The 21,319-nt window shown below is 38.6% G+C and overlaps 1 protein-coding gene across 1 annotated transcript; it reads right to left on the bottom strand.

Annotated features, from left to right (window-relative positions):
- Positions 1-9,227: 9,227 nt before the first annotated feature.
- LOC145784482 (splicing factor U2AF 50 kDa subunit-like) lies at positions 9,228-20,506 on the bottom strand. The gene is made up of 5 exons (XM_082596307.1): positions 20,245-20,506; positions 12,027-12,243; positions 10,791-11,444; positions 10,138-10,287; positions 9,228-10,033 (listed from the first exon to the last, which is right to left on the bottom strand). Exons 1-5 carry the CDS (start codon positions 20,466-20,468, stop codon positions 9,836-9,838), a joined length of 1,443 nt encoding a protein of 480 aa, XP_082452433.1. The 5' UTR covers positions 20,469-20,506; the 3' UTR covers positions 9,228-9,835.
- Positions 20,507-21,319: the final 813 nt, after the last annotated feature.

Raw genomic sequence — 21,319 nt, 5'->3', positions numbered from 1 at the left:
TTTTAAAACATCTAAAATTGGATCAAAGAAAGCAAACGTTTCTTTAAAATTCACACATAAAAATTGTGTACAAAATTAATTCATTTTTTTATTATACGTCAACATAAAGTACACGGAAGTTGACTTCTTCATTATGATCAACACAGAAAACTTTTTCAATTTTGAAATGGCAACACTGACCAGATTAGATGGAGACTTTAAATCGTCTTTTGTTGGACGCATATCATATTAACAGTGGCTTAATGTTAGTAATTGCCACTAACTACTTTGTACAGTACGAGTTCTAAAAAAATGCCTCTATTTAGGAAGTAAAATGCAATTTCAAAGTGATCTTGATCTTATTGTCCTTCAAGATCAAGATCACACAAAAAAAAGTGATCTTAGATCAAGATCACCAAAAAAAAGGTTATCTTCAAGATCAAGATCACGCCCATCTCTGGTAATAGATATGAATTATGTTTCTTCATAGAATGACACTTTATAATATTGTGCTTCCTACTAAGCTACACTCTAATTTGTGTAAGGTTTTGCTTCTTTTATTTGTTTATTTTGCTTTATATTTATTGTTGCCTTTTAAAAGGACACCGGCCACATGGCCACATTTTTTTGCTTGTTTGTAACACTGTCAAAAAATATTGAACATCGTGTAAAAGCAGCACATTGCGCCTATGGAAGACTTAACCATCGTGTTTTCAACAACCATGCTATATCTATCCGCACAAAATTATGGTCCTCCGGGCAGTCGTTCTATCCACTCTTCTTTATGCTTGTGAAATCTGGACATTATACCGCCGTGACATCAAACGTCTTGAAAATTTTCAGCAGAGGAAAGAAACTGGGTCAAATGCTAGGTAGCCTACTCGTTGGAACGATTGTCTCACCAAAGATGCACTTCTTGATCGCGCTAGGTTGCCCAGTTCAGAAGCCACCATATTGCAACACTGCCTTCGCTGGACAGGACATGTCATGAGAGGGACAACGAGGAGGGACAACTAGAGACAGGAAACCTCCCCCAGAAGACCAAAAATGAGATGCAAAGATCAGCTGAAAATCTCTCTCAACCATGCAAACATTGATCTGGATTCATGGGAAAACCTTGCTAGTGACAGATTACTCTGGAGAAAAAGATTTAAGGAAGGCACGGAAGTTTTCAAAAAAAGGATATACAAAAAGCCCAAGAAAAACGAACACTAGAAAAGCTAAAACTACCACGTCCTTCCCTCCATACAATCCATACCCCCCATACAATGTGACTTTTGCCTACGTCTTTTCCATCATAGATTGGCCTCCAAAGCTATATATGACATCACCATCCAAAGCCAAATTCGATTTGATGACGAAACCAATGCTCGGTCACGAGCTGGAGCCGACGACTGTCAGTGGGGTATCGCTATGGTTTGTGCCGCCGCGGCGGACCATGATTTTGCACCCCTGAACGCGTGAAGTAGGAACCAGAAAATAGAATTCGAGCCAAATCCGTTTCAAAAAATATTTTTTCTATGCTTTTTCATTTAGGTTTAAAAATATTCTGCCGCTACAAGCTTCCTACCGGGGGGGGGACTGCCTAATGGGGGGGCACCCTCCCACTAGCTACGCCGATGGTTATCGTGAATATAATATGTTCATACAATAACTTTGAAACGTCCTTCAAGAAAGATCTGACAAATTTCCATAGGTGGGCAAAGTTACTTTCAAAAGTAACTGAGTTACAGTTACAGTTACTTGGCTAAAATAGTAGCTGAGTTACCGTTACAGTTACCGATTTTAAAAAGTAACTAGTTACCGTTACTAGTTACAGTTACTAGTTACTTTCAGTTGCTCACAAATCTGAACATAAAATTCTGCACCTGGCCAGCTCTGCATGCAAGTCCAGGTTATCCGCAATATTTGATATATAGTGTTAGAGCCAACCATGCTAACATAACAGCACAAGTACAAAACCAACAAGGTTTTATTTAAAAAAAATACTCAGTGGCTTATATGTTTATTTCCTTTGAGAAATACGAGCATTTCAAAGTGCTCGTCACTCAGGCCTGCCCTTTTGGGCTTTAAAATGTCCCTGCCCTATCGTCGTCGTCGTGTGAGCCTCTGGGGCCGAGAGTCCATCCTTTTACCGCCCCAGATTCACGATGTTCCCGGACTACACTGGAAGGCTACTAGAGAGCAGCCAGACTTTGGTTTCATCATTCATGACACGCAGACCTTTCACTCCGTTAGGTGGCTTGAAGATGTTAGGCTACAGTCATTGATGATGTCCGCCCCGACAGTTCAATTGGTTAGCACGTCACTTCTGGAACGAAGAAGCTTCAAGATCAAGTGGCACTGGTTCGACTCTCAGGGCATGCGCTTGAGCAACGCACGTTAAGGACTGCTCTCCATTTAGCGACATCTAATAGATGGAATAATTTCCCGGCAACAAGACTTCAACAATCAGAAACTTCACTCTGTCAATCTCGGTGACCGAGCCTGCGTCAGTGATTTAAAGCCTTTAGTCTACAAGTATGCGAAACTGCCAGGATTAAGTTCTGCAAGAAGCTTTCCCAGTCCGAGGATAAAGATTTATTCAATCAATCAATCAATGATGTGGTCTGCGGTCTGTTCCTCGGCACCACATTCATAGGAGAAGGAAGAGGCCATTTCCCATTGGTGCATGGTTGAACGGAAAAGCCCGACGCCCGTACGGAGACGGTTGAGGCGCACCCATGCCTGTCTTGGTAGTGTCAGGTCGATGGAGCGTGTGTCGGCGTCGGGGATGAACGAATAAAGTCTGGTGATGAACAAGTGCTTGCAATGAAAACAATATTTTTACTGCAGCACTTGACGGAATGGGAGTGTTATGTTTTTAAAACAGTTTTTTCATCGGTCCAATTGTGAATCTGGATCCGCTTAACTTGTTCTCAGGGTACGCTTCCAAATACTCCTGTAACAGATTCAACGCGCATTGCTTTCTTTTCTTGGTTTTTGCGTAAAGTGGTGCAAAAAGTCCTCCGTAGCTCTACCTACCACCATCCACTTCAGTGTCGCTGCTATACTCCCCTTTTCAGCAGAGCAGTTTGCTTCTTCAATTGCTTGAAGCATGTTCTGTTTTATTTTGGTCTTCAATTCAGCAGTGTCGCTTAATGATCAGGCATTAAACTCAGATAAGTCTAAATTGTGGGTGGAATGCAGTCGTAAGCTGAAAGTCGCTGTCCTCAAACCAATGACCAAATCTGGTTTGTATTGCTTTCACAAGAACGTCCACCAACGGCAAGCAATCAGCAATGCTGTTGCTGGTTTTAATGTCAGACAATCGTTTTAGAGGCATTGCCAGCGTTACACTAAATGCAATAAATTTCAACTTCTTGAAGGTAACTAAGTAACTGACTATAAGCATCAACAAATTGCTTTTAATCGCTGCGTGTTTCTTGATGCTTATAGTCAGTTAGTTAGTTACCTTCAAGAAGTTGAAATTTACTGCATTTTTATAAATATTTTCAGTTTCCTGATGAGGGCTTAAGTTAAACCGAAAACGTTTGACTGTTAAACTTATTTGTAAATATGTAAAATATATTATTATAATGCTCAACCCTGTTGTATTGTTGTGTCTTGCCTGTCTTTGGTACATATTGATTAATCGCCAAGAACAATTAATTTAGCCAAATCATTTATCAAAAATCGCCAAAAAAGAGCCAAATCATAAATATGAAGCTAAACGTCTTAAAAAATCGCCAGATTTCTGAAGTTTAGCGATAAATTCGCCAATATGGCAACCCTTCTCCACCAGACTACAAAATAAAAGTAGAACCGCGCATGCGCAGTGCTGCGCCGATACATCTGCGAGAAAACTGCATTTTTGCGCAAAACGCAGCAAACACGCACTAAGCAAGACACAAACACATGTAGAGAAATAAACGGCAATTAAAAACTGAAATTTCAATACAAAAGTAACTTGTAACTGTAACTGTTGAAACAGTGCTAAAATAGGAACTAGTTACCGCGTTTCGTTACTTTTGGAAAATAGTAACGAAGTTACCGTTACAGTTACTCAAAAAGTAACTAGTTACAGTAACTAGTTACTTTTGTAACTCTGCAAATTTCTCCCGAAACAAACACCTTCTTATCTTAAGGTATCGCGAGATTTACATTTGACTATGTGGCCGGTGTCCTTTTAAAAGGCAAACAAAAAAAATGCATCAAAAAAGCAAAAATCGTCAAATTTTTTTAAACTAATTCAAAAGTTATGGCAATACAACTTTGTGGCTGAAATATTTCCTATAAAGAGCAATGGGAACTTGTGGCGGTTTTTAATGGGTTAAGGTAGGGATTGTAGATCATAGGGATTGTAGATCATAGGGATGCGAAACTTCATCCGCTTTTGGCTTATCCGCAACACTAGAAGGGTTACGTTTTTTTGTAATTTACAAAATATTTTGCTTTTTATGGGTTATATAAGAAGAGTGAAGTTGGTTTTAAAGTAATTTAAGGTTTTTAGTTGAAAACAAGCCAGCAGTAAAGCGTAAAAAAAACGTCAAATTGGCAATTGACCCTTCTAATGTTGAAGGAACAACGGAGTTGCGCGTCCCGTAATGTACCGTCCCTAGTTAAGGTAGGACTTCTCTGTAGCGATTTCGTAAAAGTTCATTCTTGTTGGAACAGCGCTGTCTAGTTTTTGGGTAAGTTAGGCTTTTTTTTAAACGAATGAAAAAAGGTTACCCCCATAGCAACGTGACCAACGTCTATAGTAATTTGTAGGCTACCGTACTGTTTATTGTAAAATGTGAATAAATTTTAATCTTTTCTCAAATTTCAAACAAAGATATTTCAGCAGTTTTTGAACCAAACTCAGTAAAATTTTTATAAATACTAGATTATGGCATCACGATAAGCATATATCGTATAGATGAAGGGACTAAAGTGGCGTTCGCTTTTTAGTACTGTAAGGGAGCGTTCAAATATTACGTAACGCTGTTTTTCTGAATTTTTGACCCCCCCTCCCGCATGTAACGCTTTTCCATTACAAAGCCCGTTTGACAGTTTATATCAAAATTATGACGTGAAAACACGTGCTGATAAAATATCTTGGTTTGTATGCACCTGAAGCTTACGTTTGAGACATGAAATTTTAGCTATATTCTTTTTTTGGAATTAAAACGTTATGTACCTACGGTACTGAAAACGTTTAGTAGCCCACCGTCCAAAATGTTTCGATCCAAACCTTTCATTGTTTGGTCATGTATTGAAAGAAACATCACAAAAGCGCAAAAGAAACCGCAAGGAAAGCTAAGCATCTTCGAATGGGGTCATCAATGCTTCAAAAATGTTTCTATATATTGGAGCAGTAGGGGAAGGTATGGACTGATGAGCCACTTTTTCACATTAAAAGCTATAGTTGGTTAACCAATCACTCTATGATGACGAAACTTCCACACAACATAGTGTAATCACTTCAGTATATTGTGTAAAAAATTCAACCACATATAATTATAGGATCAACAAAAATATTTGAAAACATTGATGGTGATCAGAGTGGTTCAAGGGTGCAAACGCGTTTGGACCCTTGAACCACCGGGTATGGACCCTTGAACCACTCTGATAAGTTTGACCTTAAAGATGTTTAGAGCAAACTTTTATGATACAATAAATACACTGCCAAATGCGCACACTGCTAACAGTTTGCAAAAATAGATTAAGCAATATTAAACTGCGAAAAGTCGGTTCAAAACTTGTTAATGTCGACTGTTTGTTTTGTCGTTCCTGCAAGTGGTGGGGGGAGGACAAAAACAATTGATAAGGCATCACCAGCTTTGCTAGTCATTTTAAAATACTTTACACTCTACTTTCAATACACAATAATTTCTAAAATAAAAAATAAATAAAACATGTTTATTGTCCCTCAATTAGGCATTGTGCTAACCCATGAACTGTGTGGTTCAAGGGGCAACACTTTTGGTGGATCATCGGTCAGAACTGTTGGTGACAAAGTTCCATCTTAGCTTTACTTAATTACCATGAAGTAAAGTCTAAGTGAACTGTACTAAATCCTGCACTATATAGCCCATTACAATTTCTGAATTTTATATCCCTATGCTAGCTGTATTTAAGTTTCTGTAAAGCTCCAAACGCAAACGAGAAATTTTACTAAAACACCTTAAAATCACACCCCTCCCTCTAACTTGCAAAATTTTAAAAGATTCCATCCAGAACTTTCCAAGAAATACAATTGAACTAAATGCAACTTATTTAGTTGATAAAAAATCTACTATAAGGTTTTATTCAAATTTGGAAGGGGGGTGGTTCATGGGTCAGGTATGGTCATGGGTCCATACCTTCCCCTACTCACAGCTAACACATTCTCTACTCTCTATGTCTCTACTTAGGAATTAAAACGGATATAGTTCAGGCTTTAAGTGATACCTTTATTTGCAATTTACTTAAAATAATACTTTCTAAACCGGTCAAAATTTGCAGCCATAAATAAGGCCAGATTTTCTGGCCTTATTTGCATCAATTTTTTTTATACCAACTGCAATTTAAAAAGGCCAGATTTTTGGAATTTGGCCTAAAAAAGGCCAGATTTTTGGAATTTGGCCTAAAAAAAGCCATCTGGCAACTCTGATGTTGTTCACTCACATCAAAGCAAGCTTTGTGATGTAAGAATGCTGCCTTGCAATTTCGCAATGCGAGGTTTTAAGCACTTAGAACCTGTATGGAATTACAGTACCGTAGTTGATACTTGATAGAGATCTTGTTGGATATGATTTCAGCTTAATTTAGTATCCAAACGACGATACCAGCCAGCACAAATAAACTACCGTACCGTACTCGTAGCGTTACGTAACGTTTTGCTTGAACCCCCTCCCCCGCGATGTGACGCTAACGTAACGCTTTTCATAAACCCCCCCCCCTCGATAGCGTTACGTAATATTTGAACGGTCCCTAATGAGATTTTGGCTCGGCTTACGCTGGTTGTTGGAAAACACAGCTCATCTCTGCCCAGGGTGTAATAAATTGGTTGGGCGTAGTCGCTGGACACTACTCTCGAGCAGTACCGGATCTTGAAAATTACTCCTAGTGCACCAAAGTTCCGACAAAATAAGATTTGAAATGAAAAAAAATGAACAATTATTTAAGGTTCCAAAAAGAAAGCCTAAAAGTTTGGGCCTGGCTCCAGGGGTGCATTCCTAATTTTTTTTATGGGGGGGGGCTCTAACATTTAGCTGTGTTGTTATAGACAAAGTATGTATAAGTAATCAGTGTAGGTTAGCCAACAATGTTCACCTTTTTTAAAAGGAAACACTGTTCAGTATGTTTTTACTTCTGAACATCATGTCGAAAAACAACCCATGCTAAAACATAGCTTGAAGTACAGAAAAAGGTAGAAGCAACAAAACGTGAAAACGTGGTTGAATCCGATATAAAATTATAAGTTTGAAATTTGGCTTGGTTGCTACCCTGCAATCTCTTTTGCTTTTTTTACTGCGTAAGCCTACACTTGAAACTCGATTTGCATGAGCTAATTCCAATCTCTTAACTCAATTGTAAACTTTTTTGTATGAGCCAATCCTAAGCACACTTGCAAAACATTGACTGCAATAGGAAAGTAAGGAAATGCAATTCTTGAAATGAGCGCTTGTGGTTGCAGATTTGCTATATAAGAACCAATAAGCTGCCAATGTGACAGTTACACTAAAATCTCATTTAGTTATTAACAAACAGTTTAAAAAACTCCAATTACAGCAAAAACATATTCCAAGTTGGTGCAAACGAGATTACACAAAACAAATAGCCTGTCTGCCAGGTCTTTGGTTTTATGTGCTAAGTTAAAAGCACCACGACAGTCGTTGATTTTAGCCAGAAAACAGTTTTTGCAGAGATCTGAGTTCATTCAATGTGGGCAGCTTAGGATGCTTAACTTGAATATCCACAGCCGACCGATGAGTCTGCAACCACTTCTGAGTTGCCGCAGTGCCATTCCATGAATGAGGAGGTGGTCCATTGATACTGATGAACAACAATGCTGAAACAAGTGATATGGTCAGCCGTGATCGTAGCGGTGGGATGACCAAGTTCATTTGTGAAAATCCACGTTCGGCTTCAGCAGAACTTATAGCAATCATGTTTAGTACTACGTTCTTGAGCAACTTCATCGTATCTGGTATATGACAAGGATTGTCAACATACAATCGAAAATCGGAAATCTCTCCTCTATTTTTCGTAATCTCTGCTCCCCTTCTTGCCATGGAACTTCGACTGCAGCAGGCCATAACTCTGGTACAATAATTTTCAAGCTCTTCACAGAATCTTCATTGTTGGTGTCCACCATCCTGCTTCCAATGTTGTCAACCAAAGCTTGAATAAACCGATTACGATCAAAAGAAGGATAGTCTCTACGTCGAGCTTTGAACTGGTCCAATGTTGTGCCTTTAAAGGAGTAGTTTTTTGTACTTCCAGGACTCAAGTTAACAACTTCATCAAACAAATACTTTCCTTCTTGAATAGCTTTTTTTTATTTGAAGTAGAGAATTAACAGTCCATTTGACATGACAATTAGCTACTACGAAGTAGATATTCCCAGTCTGGAGAGTTTCTGACAAAAGTGATAATTGGCGATTGCTATCAACTTATGTTCGTGTTTTTTTGCAGTTCTGTTGTGAGAAAGCTGTTAAAGTGTTACTTGTTCAGTCGAGAAGTTGTTGTTCAGCCAGAAAAGCTGAAAAATGGAAGCTTGAACGAGCCCCCCCTACATCAAGCCTTTTCGTATTTCGGGGGACTGAGCCCCCCCAGGAATGCAACCCTGCCTGGCTCCCTAGACTTTCGGAATATGCGCTTGAGCAGTCCATTCAAAGGACAGCTTTCCACCTGGCGTCGCCTATTAGGTGAAATAATTTAGACAAGAGGAAACTTCATCTGTCAGTAGCCTATCGCTTTGTCATCTCTCCAGAGTGTCTTGGCAATATAATTCGAAGCATGACACCATTTCCCTTCGCTGCTTCCAGCTGTGTTGCAGAAGTGTCTTGCATTGTACTACGGTTGTCGCAATGAGCGCGAATTAGGAAAAAAATAATCAAAATATCTGTGATCGGGCCTACGTCACTACGTCAGTGGTTCAAATTAAAGACTCTGCAAGTACGATATGCGAGCCAGGATAAAGCTGACAAAGAGGCGTACTTATTCCAAGGATAACAATTTTCACTATCAATCTAACCAGTCACATGCCATTACTACTTGATCTGACGAAAACATTGAACCAAAGTCAAACAACTTTTATTAATAGATCCAAATCTTTTTTGACAACTCCAAAGTCATGAGATATGAGTGACAGGTGAAAAACATTTTTAATACACTATCACTCTGTTTAAAAAATGTTTTCTTGCCCAAACGGCCGATATGTTGACACATTTCTTGCAAGGCTTTTTTACTTAGTGGCTGTGCATTGATTTAACCAGAATGATGAAAAAGCATTCTCTTCAACATGTGTATCAAAACATCAACATAGTGTGCGTTTCTGACGAGCAACATAATATTAATATTTGCGTAATGTGATATGCATCAGTGAAAACTGTGCTTCTAATTTCGAAGACGAACAATAATGATCAGTGATAAATTTTGCAGTGATTTACAGTACAATCAAATGTTTTTGTCTGTGGGCTGTCAGTAAAACATACTTTATTATTCCATTGAATTTAAAAAAAAAACTGTCTCATTCTCATCTCTGAAGCAATGACATGGTAAAATTGTCTTAGTTTGTAGCCGTAATGTACAGTTTAAAATCAACAGCCGGTGTATAGGAGGTGTTGGTTTTGTTCCCATGAGGGCATGTATTTTCTCAATCCAGACAGGCAGTTGTCTAATCGTTTTATTTGAATAGCCGATGATGGTACAACTCCGGATCGTAAAAAGACGTCACGACCACGCGGTTGGCGAACTTACGGCCGGACAAAGCCAAAGCAGCTTTCTGTGAATCGCTTTTTCCGGCAAATTCAACGTAGATTTTTCCAATGCCATCTTTCTCCGTCAGGCCAGGTGCCGGTCGCGGGATTTCCAGGCTTATTACCTTTAGAAGAAAACAGAAGAATAAAAATGCAACACAGTACAGCATATTTCAACAAGATCCACTCCAGCAAAATCCGTCATTTTCCTGTCTGGGAAGGCACCTACCTTTCCAAGCTTGTTGCACTCATCTTTAACATCTTCCAAAATATCTTCATACTCTTCTTCATCCGTTAATTCATCAGGAGTTACCATGTTCATCAAGCACAAAACACAAGTCGCTGGTCCTGCCCCTGTGGCTTGCACCATGCCGGGAATCTAAAAATGCAACATGGCATAAAAAAACCAGCCATGTTATAATGGTTCTTTTTGAAGTACGCTGCGCAACGGGCTACGCTCCACCGTTGCTTGATTTTGCTGTTTCGTGGTTTACACACAAGGTTGCGTTGTAGACGAAAACTACATACAAGAAGCTAAACTTTGAAAATTTTAAATCGTTCTAAAATACTGCACGTTTACACACCCAGGTCCCAGACGTGTGACAGTTTAACTTGCTCCAGGCAAGCTGAATTCCAAAAGGGTTGGCTCACTTCTTATTGCATGTACTTTGCGTCAAAACTACAGTATTTTCGCAAAAAAACGTGGCCAGTGGACCCATCACACTACCTATCCAACAAATCAGTCCTTTTTTTATATCGCCTGCAGACGTCTAATCAACGTAAAATAACCTAAGTTGTTGGGACTGGGTACGCTAGTTCATAGACATAGACAGAAATCGCTAGTTCATACACAAAAATCTCTACTGACTTAATTAGGCTCACCTGCAGAGTGACAGGAGCATGCAATGCGCCAAGTGGATTGCTCTTTGCTCCAATACTAGCACGTTGAATGACAAGCTTCTTTTCTCCAAGCTGCATGCCGTTCAAGCCAGCAATGGCTTGGTCAGTAATATTGTTGTCTGCGTACTCAGCAAACGCATAACCCTTCGACAAGCTTGTAGCGCTGTCTTTGACCAAGTTGAATGCACGAAGTGGACCGAAAGATGTCAGCAGCTCTTTCACCTGATCATCCGTGAGGTAGTTAGGAAGACCTCCGATGAAAAGCTTGTGCTGTGAATCTTGCACGACCGTTGATATCACACCAGGGAGATGGATAGAAGGGTGATCGCCAATGCCAGGCAGTGCTTTGTAGTCACTTGGTCGTCGAATTTTCAGCGACTGATTCATGAAGTTGATTCCATCAAACGCCAACGCTTGCGACGTTTCATCGATTGATCGAAATTCGAGAAAAGCAAAATTTTTGTCCAGGTTGATCTGAACAGCCAGGATTGGATCGCCGGGCGCTTGAGCCAGGCCAGAAATCCTCATTTGATTGTTGAAAAACTCCATCATGGCGTCTTCTGTGACACCAAAAGGAATGTTGCCTACATACAAACGGCGAGCTTGTCGTGTCATCTGACTGCCAGCGATTGGTACCTTATAAGGGACAAAACAGATAAACATTAAACATGATGTAAATAAAGCGCAGGGAAAACGTAATCAAACAAATTTTACAAAGATGTATCAGATGGGTCTGTGATTCTATCTACGATCGGAAGTTCAAGTGCTTCTTGGGTCTACAATCAAACGCATCACCACAAATTTCTTTTTCTGTCATCATTCCATACAGTGAAATCCATCATTTTCACGTCAAAGACGTTGAATCAATACAAAAATGACAACTTTGGCTGTCTTGGATTTAGACCTTACATATAAGGAAACTTTGATGCAGCGCAGCTTTGTTATTGATTGCCTTGAAAGAATGAAAGCATTTCTACAAGTGAAATCAAATTTCTTGAGTAAGGCAACATTAATAAATTTTGACATGTTAGTGTAATTAATTTGGTTGGGAAATAAACATTGAACGTCCTAAAAGCCACATATCCAAATCAGTTGCAACTTTGTAAATGAGATATGTAGCAATTGTAGCATCAGGCCTATGTTTCAGTTTGATAACAGCTTCTCACAATACTACGGTAGTACAAAAAGTGACAAAAATATAAGCTCAATCCTTTATACTTGTAAACTATCAGATGATGAAGGAGCATTTCCAAGAATCTGCGTAGTTGCCACCAGCGGGACTTGGCCAGCCGCTTGCATTGCTTTGTAGTCCATCGGAGTGACGTGTTCGTAGCCAAGCGGTGGAACGTCCCAGTACTTGTACACTCTCTTTGGCTTCTGCCGCTTTTCACGACTCGATGAGCGTCGCTTTCGATCTCTGCTACGCGAACGGTGCCTGTTTTGGGACAAAATTTTCAGCTGCAAAATTAGAAAAAAGCTCATAAACAATGAATATGCAATTGAAGGTTTGCGAGTCCTGAGTACAAAACATGTTAAAAATCTAAGCCACGATTTCAATTGAGATTTTGCTGTTGCAAGCCAATTTAGAAATTATTATCAATGATGATTATGGCGATTTTTTGTCACTAAAGTTCCTTTTTTTAGTTGTACCAATTAACAAACGATATGTAGAAGCAAAATTTCATGGTTGTGGGGTCAATATTTCAAAAGTTATTAAGCTACCAAAGTCACTTTGTGTTTTTAGGATACTTTTCATTTGTATACTTTTTTGCCTAATTCCCCTATGTATTTATGTTTCATTGCTACTAAAGAGGTGAATTTTTATTTTATGTAATGCCACGACTTTTAATATATCTTCTACTGTGGTACGGATTTTAGGTTTGCACGAGCCCATGCTTGTTCGTATCGCGTGTATTTCCGAATTCTCGTAAAGCAATTTTTTTCAATGAAACAAATTGTGCTAACTATATTTAACCACTTGTTTTCCCTGCAACAGCTAAAGTGTTTGATTGAGAGAAACTTCCTGCCAGAGAATGTAAAACATTACATACGGAATGTGTAATTATAATTTGAGCACAAATTAATTAAATTAGATGCATTTTTATGTTGATTTGCTGCTATTTCTTTCGCTTTCTTGTTTTTGTTGAATAAAGTTACTTTTTTGCAAAATTAAAGTTACCTTTTTGAGTTTTTTAGGTTATAAAAAAATCGTCCTAATTATGACATAATGTCAAACTATGAAAAACTCTCTATTGATCTAAAACGTTTGTAAAAATACCAGACAGTTTAAGTTTTAGCATCAAACGTAGAAAGAGCATGTTTAGATTTTGCAAGATTCAAAACAGCAAGAACCATTCAGTGTCTTCATAAAAGGTGACTTTAAAAGCCCACGATGGTTCAACTGCAGGTCTCGAAACTGAAGGCAGCCATCGCTGCGATTAACCTACAAAAACCAACATTTTGTCCACCAGGTTTCCACTTTCCGTCGGCTGAAAGTTCATTTTTTCGCCATGGAGTTCCTAGAAAATTTCACGCAAGCGGCCTTGTGAATGAAGTACTTTGCCACTTATAATCACAAAGGATTAGAAAGCAATCAAAGCACCCGATAAATCACAATACACACTGTCTATTAGGGCAGGGTTGAGAAAAACCCGGGTTTTTTGGGGTTTTAGTTAAAAAAGATGCAAAAAAGGTAGATTCATGCTTATTTCACCTCAAGTACTACTTTTTACCAATGAAGTGCCTCTCACTCACAGTACATGCTGGGATCACTCAATAAAATAATGCACTAGGGCTGTTTAACTATGAGGCCTTCTTGCATAAATGAGTTTTAGTGTAGTACAAAGTGGCATTACTTGATTTTTGTGTACAGAAATATCCACTGAGTTTTCAATTTATCCTTGAAAATTTCCTTCACAATCACATCCTTAAGTCCTAATTTGAAGTTTGTTTTAAGTACCTTGTAGTACTTTGGTTAATTTTTTCAATTTTCTTGTAAAAATTGGACAAATATGATGCTCTGGGTTTTTTATGGGTTTTCTTAAGTGGGTTTTTTGAAAAAAAACCACCCGGGTTTTTTTGGGTCGGGTAAAATACCTACAACCCTGATTAGGGTGGTCCCGGAAATGTATGGGGAAATTTTTTTTTATTCGAAACATTCCGACTAGCGACCACCCTACAATTTTTTTTACATAGGCTAAAAGAAGGTAACAAGCTAAATTTCAGAAAAATTGGTTAATATTTAGAGGTGCCACACGAGGTTGCAAATCGGGGTAAGGGTGCTTATTTCAGTATTTCGATTTAATACGATTCCCTAATGATTCGAAATCTTTTTTTTTGGTACTGCCGATTCGAAATAAAAATTCCCCAGTGCAGAATTTTTCTCTTCAAGCAAATTCTTTTTACACCCAAATCAATGAGTATTGCGTAATTTCTTCGATGGCTAGAATTTGAAAGTGAAGCCAAGAACTTGCAAGATAGCAAGCATAGCGAACAAGTTGCAGTTCTAAATTGAATATGCTACTTCTATGAAAAAGAAGAGGCAGGAGGAGTTTATAGACTGACAGAAGGTTAACTTTCATGCACTAAGGGGTCCTTAAACGATGAGCACTGATCGTAGTGTACTGATGAAGTTGTGAACGTTTTTCTTTCTATGTTTTTCAGATGGCTAGCAACAGCAATAATAGTAGTAGGCCTATCGATTGGTGGTGCAAAGCCCAAAACCAGAAAGGACAATTATGTTTGGTTGATTGGTCCCACTTTCAAGGAACTGTCTGGAAAAAAGCTTCCTTCTGCTAGGGAAGTCCTTAGCGTGTTCTTCCATCTCCACAAGATTGAGAAGGTAACCATCAAAGAAAGTTGCAAAGAAGTTATCAAATTGTGTATTCCATTCTGGGAGAGAGCCAGGATTATAGCATGCACAGAAATACATGCAAGAGAAAGACTGGAAAAGTTATTTCTGCAATGGAAAGGACTCCAGAAGGCGGCTTTAAGGAGAACAGATACACAGATGAAGAAAGAAGAAAAGTTCAGTGCCGATCTTGACAAAACTGTTTGACATAGCACACGCGAAAGCACTGGATCTGACTACTATTGAAGAAGACCGTGCTTTTCTGATGGCACAAAGAGATGGACGAAGAGATTTCCTAGGCTCAGTTGATCACGAACTTGCTGCGGAAGAAGCACGAACTGTCAAGCGGAAACAAGAGGAGCAAACTCGAGCTGAAAAGGCAAAAGTATCATCTTCTGCAGTGCAAGCATGTTATCAAGAAGATATCTCAACATCGTCACCAGAGTCTGAAAATACTGAACAGTCCAGTTCTTCAGAAAAGCAGACACAAAAAAATGGAAATGTACAATTACAGCTAGAGCGAAGAATGTGATCTCTCCAGGACTAGCACAAGCTCTGGACCGAACCAAAGTCAGTGACAGAGCAGCTGTTCATATCATTGCTGCAACAGCTCAAAGTTTAGGCCACAATGTGGATGAATTGGCCATTAATCGAAAAACTATTCGTCAGTTCAAGAAGGTCACTAAGACTAGAAGCTGCTATTTCCAGTAACATAGGCGCCGACTTTTGAAAAAACCTTGGGGGGCGAAAAAGGTGATGACGTCATAACCATAACGCTATTTTTCTTAATTAAAATAGTCTTTTGATTAAGCTTACTGTCTTGTTTATATTAACACCTAGGTCGGAAGCGAATTTATTAGAACCACTGCTTGAAACGATTAGTTTTACGCATGCAGTAGCCTACGCCTAGTAAAAAATTTTGATACTGTTTAGCTCATAATTGGAACAGTTGGAAAACAAGCCGATTCATTTCCTTTTCGTGCGAGTGAATAACAACGATCAAGACAGTGAAGTTATCGAAATAAAACGCAAAAAATCATGATCTCAAGCGGAGTGGGAACCCGCTATCGGTTTTATTGACCTCGCTTTGCTAATTACTTACCTTCAAAGCGTTAACAACGACGAAGAGTTTTCTCATGTTTTTTATTGAATACCTTATATACTCGAGTATAAGTCGACATGTTCGCAAGTGATTTTCACCTCAAAATAACAGGGTCAACTTATACATGGGACAAGCTGATGTCTCCAGCTCGGCAGTTTTCAAAATGAACGCATTTTTACTGCGGCAAAATCATTGCCGACGTAGATTACAGAGTTTAAAATGGCGCCGGCCGAAGTAAAAGTTTTGAATACGTTTATTTGCAGTGATTCAAACTTAATTTTCAAATTTAATGATTTTTTGTCAATTCTAAACTTTATGCACTTGTTGAGCAATATGCAAAGCTCACGAGACAAAACAGCGGAAGGAGCTCTTTTAAGAGATCAATTTTTTTATTTTTGCATGTAGGATATAATCGTTCTTATTATGCAACATTCCATGATCGTTGAAGTCGATGTCAAAGCTTAGCGGCCGCATAAAACAATGATTTCAGGTTAGCTAGGTCATAATAGCGGTAAAAGACGTCGTTAATGCAAGCAATATCTGCGACCAAGACCATTAAACACCTTTTCTTTTATCGGTTTTCGATTTAATTCTCACACATTGCGAACAAAACAATGCGTTCGGTTCTGTTGAATCATGATTGATCTCACAGCGGGAAGACCTTATTGAAAATAGCGCGTCTAATTTAGCTGGTTTACTTAATATTGCAGTGAGTAGTTACGTGACTATTCCAACAGCGTAGGTTACTCTACCATCTACTTTGAAATTTCCTTACCTTATTATGAGAAAGTCATGCGATCAGCTGCTGTTTTGCGGGCAAGAGCAACGTAGGCTATTTTTCTCTTTCGGCATTCTTTAAGTCCGTTTAAATTATCTAACTCTCTTTCGCGAAGTGGTTTATCTTTGAAACACCACTTGTAATAACCATTTTTGTTGTCCCTCAACCATAAGTTTACGGGGGGCGCTGCCCCCCGGCCCCCCCGGAAGTCGGCGCGTATGTCCAGTAAGGACAATTTCAGTCTTGACATTCTTGACCCGGGAGTTAAGGTTGTTGTGCATTGGGATGGAAAGCTAATCCCAGACACAGCAGGGTGTCAGGACAAATACGATAGGTTACCAGTGATTGTATTGTATGATGGTACAGAAAAGTTGCTTGCTGTACTAAAGTTGACAAGTGGATCTGGACAATCGATGGCTTTGGCAGTCAAAGCCCTGAATGATTGGGTACTAGAAGACAATGTTGTAGTCAATGAGTTTTGATACAACTAGCAGCAACACAGGAAAAAGGAATGGAGCATGTCATCTTCTTGAGGTCCAGCTAGAGAAGGAACTTCTATGGTTGCCGTGTCGGCACCATATATTTGAACTAGTGATAGGTGCAGTATTTAACAATGCAATGGGACTGTCATCAGGGCCTGACATCGAGATTTTCAAGCAGTTTCAAGCGCGCTGGCCACATCTCAAGCAAGATGATTATGAAACCGCAGCAAGCGAACCTTCAGTGGAGATTTATATCGCACCAGAAAGTGATTCCTTGTTGATGTCTGCAAAGAAATATCTATGCAAACAACAACCAAGCGAAGATTACAGAGAATTTCTGGAACTGATCATCATCTTCCTTGGTGAATTGCCAGATCAGGGTGTTTTGGTTATCAGAAAGCGGAGCTTTCCACAGAGCACGGTGGATGAGCAAGGTCCTTTGTTCTCTCAAGATTTGGATGTTCCGGGCACAAGTAAAGCTGACAGCAAAGCAAAAAAAAAGGGCTTGCAGTGTTGGTGTATTTCAGAGCCTGGTTTGATGCACAGGTAGCAGTTTCAGCACCAGCCAATGACCTGGTCTTCTTGAAGAATTTGAAAGCTTATGCCTCCATCAACAGCAGTGTCTCTAAAGTGACATGCAGAAAATTCCTCAACCATCTTTGGTACCTGAGTGAAGAAGTTGTGGCATTTGCATTCTTTGGTGATGGTGTTGCTGAAGAGAGGAAGCAAAGAATGGTTAAGAACTTTAAAAAGCCTGGAAAGAGTAGTCGTGCCGTGAAAGCCAGCTTGAAGATGGAAGAAATTGAAGCAAGTGAGATAGAAGACTTTGTTTTAGTAAAATCTATGCAGTTCTTCAAAGCTCTGCATTTGTCGACAGATTTCCTGTCATTGCCACCGTCACTGTGGCTGTCAAATGATGGTTACATTGCAGGAAAAAAGAAAGCATCACAGTTTCAAGTGCTTAACGACACAGCTGAGAAAGGAGTGGCTCTAATTCAAGAGTATATCCATGTTCTGACAAAGGATGAGAAACAAAGACAATGCCTTCTTCAAGTGGTGGCAGATCACCGCAAGAACTTTCCAGATGCAACAAAAAGAACTGTTGTTGCTGGGCTAAAAAACTTGGTTAAAGCTGGTCCAATGCCCATGGAATAAACATTTGTTAAGGTCCTGATGACATTACAGTATAACATAGTACAGAAGGGTTTAGAAACAGTTAATAAGCCACAGTGCCACACTATTTTATATTGTGTCTTGAGAGAAAAATTAAATGGCTTTGTGGCACCTCTAAACATTGTTCAATTTTAACCAAATTTTGCACATTAACTTCTTTTAGGCAATGTAAAAAAAAGGTAAGGTGGTTGTAACAAAATTCTAAAAAAAAATTTTTGGGACTACCCTACTGTCTATGCTTGAATTGTTAACATTATCGATTGACCAAGCAACTGGTGTCTGAAGATAGCCTAAGCAGGATGCAAGTGACATCACAATACACTTTATTGATGCGATAAATCAGAACAGAAAGGTGTGAAAGCCAGTCAGACTGTCTGAGTGACGAAGTTTGGATGGCCGCTGAACAGCTTGCTTCAGTCGGACACATTTGGGCACCGGAAAAATTTTTTTAAAGCCTGCAACTGAAATTGCACTGCAACCCTTAAAACAGTATGTTTCGTTTGTTGAAGAGAGTTTCAAAAGAAACAACAACACACAATGCTGAAAACCACCATTACCAACTAATAGTTGTTATCCCTAAAGCAAGGAAAACTCTGTTTGGAAATGAAAGTGTTATGTTTTTAATGATAATGAACTATTTTAACTTATTGAAAATGGAAGATTTGGATACACAATCCCATGAGACAACTGAAATCCATACAATTAAATTGTGGCAATTTGATTTATTGTTTCATCCAAGCTAAGAATTGAATATTTATTTGAGAATTTTCATGTGTATATATACAATCTGTTCAAGTTGAGCTATGAAACTAGCTAGCCTAGTAAGGTTGCAGAACTCAAAAAGAGTTATGAGGTAGTAAAGTTGTGTGAACTTCAACCAAAAACTTTGTGCATACGTGGCATTGCAAAGTCACTGAACTGCATGCTGATAGGCTTAATCTTTCTAGTTCTTTGTCCACTATATACTTACATATGTGCCATCTGTCAAATTTTGGCCCCCGAGTCAAAAAGTTTATCATTCCTGGTTCAGAAAGTTATAAAGCTTTGCAACCAAATAAATAAAAGGTCAAATATAATGTTCACTTTATATTTGTCAAAATAGAAAGTGACTGTATTTACGATACCAATGATATAGCCAATAACCATGCAATGCAAAAAGTTTATATGGGAGCACGTCTTATAGATGCAGAGTGCAGACAGTTACCGGTAGGCGCCGATCAAATAGACGCGCACACTGTGGCGTCAGGATATTGAGGTGCGGAGCACTGTGGCGCCTGGTCATTTAGGTGCTATTCCTAGTTAAGTTTGCAGATTAGGCTATATTAGCTTGGCAGGTAGGGCAATGCTTTTCACACAAAATGTTATATTGAACAGTAAAATATGTCATGGCTTCAGTGGGTGAAGCTGCTTAAACCGGCAATGCTTTTCACACAAAATGTTACATTGAACAAAAAAATATATTGATGTTTTAATGCATGTGTTCGGCATTTATTTCTTGCGTCGGCAGAAGCTTTATTAACAAAATATTCAAATTTCCAAAGATTACTGAGTTTACTTTTAGTTAAGCCAAATAATAACTACATTAAACATCAGTAAAAAAACATGCTGTAGCCTATGTTCAAGCGTATGGTAAAATTTTGGTGTGCAGTGCCTGACTAGTGACTATGCAAGTATAGCAAAAAACCCACTTCGCAAGCTTTTTTGTTTGAAAAGGTACACGGGGTGTAAGAATGAAGATTTTTACTAAACAATTAATAAATACAAAAAATGCACAATTCGATGCAAACCTAGTTAGGGTTTGAAACAGTGAAGTAAAAGGAAAGTAGTAAAGGCACAAACAGCTTTCAGTTGGTTGAATGCTGTTCACACACTTTACCCTACATGTCTTCGTCGATTCCAATCAGGTGATATAGTTTCAAAATAAAAAGTATCCAAACAAAGAGCTTTTTAAAAAAATGGTTTAATTTATCATACAATTCTTTTTGACAAGCTGTTCAAATGATAGACTACAAAATTATAAAAAAAAAATTTCAATGCTAAAGTTACAATACCTTCGACGTTCTCTGCTGCGACTTCTCTTTCTTCGATCACGGTCTCTGCTTCTTTTTCGATCTCTATCTCGGTCTCTGTGTCTACTTCGATCACGTTTGTCATCTCGGTCACGGGAAGGAGGTGCTTGTTCTTGCTGACCATAACCATTACCTTGATCAGGCATCTGTCCATAACCCTCTCCTCCCATAGAATTGTTTTGAGAAGCGTAGTTGTTTGGATCCATGATGTATAAACATGTGATCTACAATTAAACGCTTTACAAAACCTAAGTATCAAAAATTATAAGATCAATACATATAATTCAAGGAAAAAAACTTTGTGAACACACAAAAGTTGGCAAATTTATCTTCAGACAGAGAAAGCATAATCTTAGCAGTTTTGCATACTTGTAGAGGCATTCAATCACTGACATAGGCCTGGTCACCGAGTTCGACAGAGTGACCAAGAAAATGAAACCAGCAACAGCCAAGTCAGAAAATAAAGATTTCTTTGTTTGCTATCTAGTTTCAAACCATTACAATACATAGCTTAGGCTACATAACATATTAGTTTACATAATTTACTGGAGTGATAGTAAAAATATATACCCGGTTTACAACCACCCTTTAAGTTTTCAAAAAATATTTTCTTGGCACATCTATTACTATAAATAGATTGTAGTCCAAACAAAATAAAATCTAACAACTCCGCCTCCATTAGGCTATTCAGTTCACACGAGGACGAGGCGGGGCGGAAAAAGTTGTAAAAAGGCGGACTTTTATCCATTTTTAAATTGTTATAGCAATATCCGCCTTTTTGCTTCTTTGTCAAACTTCATTTTAGAAATTGTTAATGTGCTAGTTTTAATTTACTTGAACTGATTTACTTACTATTTCAGATATCCCATTCAAACAGCAGCCAAGTACCGTTAGTATAGTTAATATTATTTTTAAGATACAAGCTTCATGTTGAATCATTTTTCAACGACTCTATATTTTTCCTTCTGTGTGTACCTTACAGTTGTTAGTTATTCTGTTGGAAAAATGCGAATCATATCGATAAAACTCGTAGAATTCACAGGATTATTTCATTAGT

Source organism: Aplidium turbinatum, chromosome 15 (genome assembly GCF_918807975.1).
Source record: "Aplidium turbinatum chromosome 15, kaAplTurb1.1, whole genome shotgun sequence".
NCBI classification, from domain to species: Eukaryota; Metazoa; Chordata; class Ascidiacea; order Aplousobranchia; family Polyclinidae; genus Aplidium; species Aplidium turbinatum.
Note: the sequence above shows the minus strand (reverse complement) of the source record. Positions and strands in the feature narration are given on the sequence as shown.